The sequence below is a fragment of the Arachis hypogaea genome, chromosome 20 (assembly GCF_003086295.3).
Source record: "Arachis hypogaea cultivar Tifrunner chromosome 20, arahy.Tifrunner.gnm2.J5K5, whole genome shotgun sequence".
Classification (NCBI taxonomy): Eukaryota; Viridiplantae; Streptophyta; class Magnoliopsida; order Fabales; family Fabaceae; genus Arachis; species Arachis hypogaea.
In genome coordinates this window covers 99,206,924-99,213,734 of record NC_092055.1, presented here as the reverse complement: position 1 = coordinate 99,213,734, position 6,811 = coordinate 99,206,924, and the positions used below count along the sequence as shown (strand labels likewise).

General features: G+C 38.9%; 1 protein-coding gene across 1 annotated transcript; it reads left to right on the top strand.

The window, feature by feature from the left end:
* The first annotated feature begins 2,283 nt into the window (after window positions 1–2,283).
* Window positions 2,284–5,550, top strand: LOC112783280 (IAA-amino acid hydrolase ILR1-like 5). The gene is made up of 5 exons (XM_025826160.3): window positions 2,284–2,963; window positions 3,046–3,171; window positions 3,475–3,789; window positions 4,068–4,196; window positions 4,926–5,550. Exons 1-5 carry the CDS (start codon window positions 2,634–2,636, stop codon window positions 5,295–5,297), a joined length of 1,272 nt encoding a protein of 423 aa, XP_025681945.1. The 5' UTR covers window positions 2,284–2,633; the 3' UTR covers window positions 5,298–5,550.
* The last annotated feature ends 1,261 nt before the right edge of the window (window positions 5,551–6,811 follow it).

Genomic DNA, 6,811 nt, shown 5'->3' with positions numbered 1-6,811 from the left:
TAAAATGTACAAGAGTTTGGGTGCAGTTGGGTAGGGGCAAGGTTATTAGATCGCTACACGTCAATTTCAAAATCTGAGAAGGGAAATCGGACACCTAACCAGGTAAAAAAGCAACCGTAGGCATAAAAGAAAGGTCGCTCAGATTCCTCTAAAACGGGGGAAACACACTCTCTCCTCTGGGTCGGGTGGCTCTAACACATAGTTTCTTTTATCCTCTCTATTCTCACAGATACTCTGATGCCTACGAAACTCATCACAGTACTCCCTATCAGTCACAGGGACACAGCAAAGAACAGTACTATCTACCCAAACCTTAAGACTAAGAGAGACTTAGTCGATATATTTGTAATGACACGGCGAGACATAAAGGCTACACCTACAAATTCAAAGTAAAGAAAAAAAATGTTACCACAAGAAGTTAGATGTCGTCCCAAACAGGTCGGACAAATCAACAAAAGCCAAAAGAAAGCTACTCTTTTCAAAATTTTTTCCACAGAACAACCAAATGGTGCCTCTCCTATGCAAACACCACATCAAAGCGGGCAATACAATGCACAGCCAACAGGGTAATAACTACAGTGGTGCAAAAGCAGAATCCTTATTTGCTTACGTTTTCAAAGCTTTCCACATCAAATATCAAATTCGAAAGAAAGTCAGAAGCAAACTTTTTTCCATTAAAAAAGCAAAAAGGGGAATGAGACCAACCTCAACGAAGACTGTGGAAAAGAAGGAGAACACGCCTAAAACAGCACAAACGCAGACGATCCTCACGTCAAAAGCAGCAAAATTCTTCAAAGACCAAGAAAAGAAATATTGAAGAAGCAAAAGTGATCGAAATGGCACAGGGAAGTTCTTTGTGAGGAGAAAGGGAGCAGTTTTCTCAGAAGCAACGAAAAAGGGAGAAGAAGAGCTAAAAAGACCTTTATAAAGGATAAAAACAAACAAATCTTGTATTTAAACGTGCGTGGATTTTGAGGGAAAACTGTCGTGCAATGTTCGCCTATCATTAAAGAACTAACGTTCAAAATTTCAAACACGTCGGGTAACCCGAAGTGTTTGAGCCCGACATTAGCAAACAGAAGCCATGAAATGCTTAAGTCCGACTTGTAAAGGATCCGAACTCAAGCAGGGGCACTGTTTATACCCTGACCTAATAAATAAAAGCCAGGCCCAATAAGATAAAAAGGTCCACCAATAAAAGTGTTCCTCACAAGTAAGTCCGACCTCTTTAAAGAGGTCGGGCACCGACTCAAAGAGGCTAAAGCCCTACCTGCCCAAAGCAGGTAACTGCCTCCAGAAATCTCTCCTACTATCATACTTCAGGTAGATCTGAACAAACTCCCAAGATAAAGGAAACACTTATCCATCAGAAAAGATTGAACTATCCCAACAAAGGTGGTCACCGATTCTACTATAAATACACTGGCACCCCCATATATAATTCACGTTCTAATTTACTAAAAATCTGTCTAAAACTCTTGCTAACTTAAGCATCGGAGTCTCTTACAGGTATCATCCCCACCTCCTCACGAAGAACTCGGATAGGCGGTACCTCGACACATCAAGTCGGACGCTGGCATCTAAAGAGATCTGGACATCACAATCAGGCCCAAATAAGTGTTTCAAGTAACCCTCGGAACAACTATTTTATTTTTAAAATAATTTATTTGATATAAATACATATAATGTTTATTAAACTTAATCTTTAAAATTATATTTTATTAATTTATCGTATAAAATAGATCCGATAAAATATTAGAATAAATTCGGATGTAATAAAATTCAATATGATCCGTCCATACCCCTTACATCTAGGAGAGTTTCACTTGTTGGAGTTCTTTTCTTGTTGGATTTCTTTTTTTTTTTTTTTTGGTCAGGTGGATTGGACAACCTCCAATTTTAGGTACAACATACATCCACATACTTCATTTATTAAATTTTTCTCCTCAGTTGCAGTCGGTAAAAGTTGAACCCGAGATCTTTGAAATTGAAAGAAGAGATATATCATGTGAGCAAAGGCTCATTGGCCTTGTTGGATTTCTTTTCTTGTGCACACCACGTAATTTCCCTTTGTTTATGGTAGACATAATATTCCTTTTTACAAAATGATAAAGACAAGGAAAACCACAGTCCACAGTCCACAGCCCAGTTTCACCCATGCTCAGACCCCAAAAAGGCCTATTCATTCCCGTTACTGGACTTCTCCCACAACCACATGGTCGAGTCCAACCCAAGCCAGCCATCTCCACCCCTCTCTGCTGCCTCACTGCTCCTCTTGACAACAAAAGTGCATGCTACACGGCTACACCACCTTCAACATACTTTCGGTAAGTTATCACAATAACAATAGCTCCCACAGAATATCTATATTTACGTACATATTTGTCTCTTTATCCTTCACCATAAACAAATGGAATAGACCCATGTGACTCTTTTTTTTTTGTTATTTCAATTTGGTTGCCAATAAATAAATACAAAAATTATAAAATGGGAGAGGTTCATAAAATTTTAGACAGCACCATGGAACTGTGTGTGACGGTCATAGCTCCAGCAAATGCTTTGCCTAATTGATAATGATAGTATTGTTTTGGTCTCCGATTCAAAACTCATAAACACGAGTAAATCCTGGAACTATGGATCCTCTTGTAGCTGTTGTCGTGTTCCTTCTTCTCTCGCCCACTTCAGCTGTGTTCACCTCAGAGGATGAACTCTATGCCAAACAGATCCTAAGCGCTGCTCGCAACGACAAAGACTGGTTGGTTTTGGTGAGAAGGCAGATTCATCAATTCCCCGAACTCGCATTCCAAGAGCACAACACTAGTGCTCTTATTCGCAGGGAACTCGATATTCTTGGAATACACTACAACTTCCCCTTCGCCAAGACCGGTGTCGTTGCCCAAGTTGGCAATGGTTCTCGTCCTGTCATCGCTATTCGTGCTGACATGGATGCTCTTCCCTTGCAGGTAAGTATCTTCTTGATTTGACTTCTAACGTGTTTTGTATCTTTGACTTCGGTTCATGTTTGGAGATGGTTAATTAAATTAGGAGCTTGTTAAGTGGGAGTATGCGAGTAAAATTGAAGGCAGAATGCATGCTTGTGGACACGATGCTCATACCACAATGCTTCTTGGTGCCGCAAAGTTGCTCAATCAGCGCAAGGATCAATTTCAGGTTCTTCTCAGACTCTCATTTTGCTGCAATTTTCGGTTACAATGCTATACTGAAAGTTAACAAGTTTCTCAGTGTTGGAACTTAACAGTTTCCAACATCCCATCACTATGCAATAGATGTGAGATTTTGAATTAGAAGTATTTAGCATTACTCAATCTGGATATTAGGTATTGAGTTTTCCTTTTACGTGACATTTTAACACAAGTTAAGAAAGATGTCAGTATACTTTTCTTCTGTTTGTGTATTTGCGGGTCTGCTCAAAATCTTTTACTTGAAACACTTTTCTACTTATTTGGTATAAAGGGAACTGTGAAGTTTGTTTTCCAACCTGCTGAGGAGGGAGCTAGAGGTGCAAACCAAGTGATAAAAGATGGAGGTCTTCAAGATGCAGAAGCAATATTTGGTGTTCATATTGATGCTTTGACACCTACCGGAGCAATAGCATCTATTGCAGGGCCTTTTACAGCTGCCGGATGCAGCTTTGAGGCGAAAATTGTAGGAATAGGCGGTCATGCCGCATTTCCTCATCATAGTGTGGATCCGTTGCTGGCTACATCATTTGCAATTTTGGCACTGCAACAGCTTGTCTCGAGGGAAAGTGACCCCCTTCAAAGTCTAGTATGTACTAATCTCTATCTTGACTTTCAAAAGCAGATCTATCAATAACATTAAATTGCAACAAATTTGAATCGGATGCCATCACTTCAAATCTCAGTTAAGCAATGGATATACCTACAGGTCCAGTGAAAAGAAAACATTGTTCCTCTAACAGGTCCTGGCTTATGCTATTTCAATTGTAAAGACTTTCAAGTTTCAGCCATATAGCGATCACATAAGATGATAAGAAAAGCTTGTAAAAATGTAAATGAATTCTGACCATTATATGTTGGCCACAGGTAATATCAATAACATTTGTCAAAAGTGGGACTGCATTAAATGTGATCCCATCTCATGTAAAATTTGGAGGCACTCTGAGGGTTCAGACAACTGAAGGGTTGCACCATTTTAGACAGCGAATAAAAGAGGTATGCTCATAGCCAATTTGGAAACTTTAACAAGTTTCTGCACAGTTCTATTCATCTGTATTTTCCATTATCTCTGTGGTTTAGGAAAAATCAGCTTTGGGTTGGTTTCCCTTATATTCTTATTGAGTTGCATCTTTTTTCCAAGTGAGCAGAGGAAGAGGGTGTATCTTTATTTCATAGAAGAATCTACAGTTAGCATAAAGTCATCTGAATAGTCTTAATTGGTATTTCTTGCTACCTGTTGCAATGTTCAGTTATGGCATTCTATATGTTTTTACTTTCCCAATAAGTATATAATCTGGCATTCAATTGAAGCCAATTAACTATTGCCTAGTAACGTGGATTTGCAACAAATCTCCGATTCTATCTGCGACTTTTAGCCACATAGCAATTCACACATAACGTACCTCCTTATCTTCTGCTTGCTCATCTTCCCGCATCGGTTTAGATTTTAATGCAGTTTATTTGGGTTTGTTGGTACTTCTCTGTTTACGGTCAGATGATATTAAACATGACACCCATGCATTTGTAAAGTATACGCTAACCTCTCCCAAGATTTGGATTATGTGACACTTGGCATCCTCCTTCAGGTAATTATTATAGGCATGACAAATCAAAGGGTTGTGTATAATATCACTTAATCTCAATGGAGAATGGTGTAGGTTATCCTAAATGGTCTTGTTCTGAAAAAGTTGTTTCAACATTTGTTGTTGGGAAATACACTTGCAGGTTATTGAGGGACAGGCAGCTGTGCACAGATGCAGTGCGCATGTTGATTTCAAAGACGGAATCTTCCCGTCATATCCTGCAGTAGTCAATGACAAAGGTTTGCATCAGCATGTCGAAAGAGTCGGCCAACTTCTGCTCGGTCCAGGAAATGTGCATGCAGCCAAGAGAGTGATGGCAGGCGAAGACTTTGCATTCTATCAAGAAGTGATTCCGGGAGTCATGTATAGCATTGGAATCAGAAATGAGAAAGTGGGAGCAACTTACTCCCCACATTCTCCTTATTTCTTCCTAGACGAGGAAACTCTTCCAATAGGGGCCGCAATGCATGCTGCTGTTGCTGAGCTGTACTTGAAAAACTATAATGTTCGGTAACATTCATCTTATTGGTGGCACTTCATGCATATCTCATATAAGTTAGTTCAATTGTTATGCTACACAGATAGAGGGAGCGGTTTTGGAAACAATGGAGTTTTCTTTAATGTATATTGAACTGACCACATTGTCATGGTCCTTGTTCCTTTTTTTTTTGGATAGTTAGAAAGCCAGACTCTGAATGCGGCCCTCCTTATTCCTTTTTTACTTTTGGTTCAAAGTCCAAAAAAATAAAGACCATTCTTGATTTAAATTTTGTGTGCATCATTGTATAGTGGTCTCTCCAAGGATCTGCTTCAGCTATCAATGCTCTAAGTCTAAGGACATCGAAAATAATGGCCAAACCAGGAACGTTGTGTTTCGGCGTCAGGGACTATGCCGACGTCGCAAGAAAAGTGGCTCCAACAAGGTGAATTATATGGTAAAAATCTAAGTTTACATATCTTTCTTTTCATAGGATGAAAGAGAGATTGAAAATCCTAGGACCCACATTTTGAACATCAATAAAATAATAAAAAATAACTATAAAAGGAATTTATACTCTCTCTCTATACAACTTCAATCTGTATAGTAGAGTGTTGTTGGGTTTTTTGGGCTCCCTTCCTATGTGGAGAAAAAGTCCAAATGTAAGTATCCAAGCCTATGAATAGTTGAAGTGGCTGAGGTGAGTTAGGGTTGAGTGAGAGAGGTCTCATTTGAGAGAAAAACACCAAACACTAGAGAGAAGAGAAGAGAGAAAGTCATTTTCGCACATATACAAAGTTGTCTCCGTAAATTGGTCGCTGCAGATACGTTAACTGTTGGATCGAGCTCAAATTTGGATAGTGTGTTCCACACATCTGGTTCTTTGTTTCCACGGTTCGGATCTTCGATTCGATGTCTGTGTAGCTGGAGATATTAGCCACGTACAGCAGCTCTGTTTTTGTGGTATTTTCATCTTCTTGTTCTTGTTTTGTAAGCTTTGAAGCTTGGGTTGTTTGGCTTGTTGTATGCACATTTTGTGCAGTAATTTGTGACTCTCTTGTACTCTATTTTTCATCATAGTGAAGCTATTTCCTGGTCTTGGTGACTCGTGGTTTTTACTTCTCCTATTGAGGAGGTTTTCCACATTAAAAATCTTGGTGTATTAGTTTGTCTTTAATTTCTGGTTTATGTGATTTTTTCGCTGCTATTTGGGTATTATTGCGCTATTGTTAATACTTGTTGTGAGTGGATTGTTGCTCCTCTAATTCTTGCAAGTAGGGAATTGTGTGTTTTATTCCTATCAATTGGTATCAGAGCTCAGTTTTGGGTATTTGGTTATAACTTGCTTGAAAGATGGAAGCAAATAATTCTACTAGGATGATAAGTTTGAATGGCACTAATTACCATCTATAGAAGGGCAAAATGAAGGATTTGTTGTTTGTAAAAAATCTAAATTTACTCGTATTTTCTACACAAAAACCAGAATCTAAAACAGATGAAGAATGGGAGTTTGAACTTTGAACACCAACAAGTTTGTGGTTTTATTAGGC

What these genes read in the sequence shown, in the direction of transcription:
- LOC112783280 (XM_025826160.3), top strand. Translation starts at nt 2,634, where the DNA reads ATGGATCCTCTTGTAGCTGTTGTCGTGTTCCTTCTTCTCTCGCCCACT. An exon ending in GTGACCCCCTTCAAAGTCTA is followed by an intron (nt 3,790 to 4,067) that starts GTATGTACTAAT and finishes TGTTGGCCACAG; the next exon opens with GTAATATCAATAACATTTGT. An exon ending in TTAGACAGCGAATAAAAGAG is followed by an intron (nt 4,197 to 4,925) that starts GTATGCTCATAG and finishes ATACACTTGCAG; the next exon opens with GTTATTGAGGGACAGGCAGC.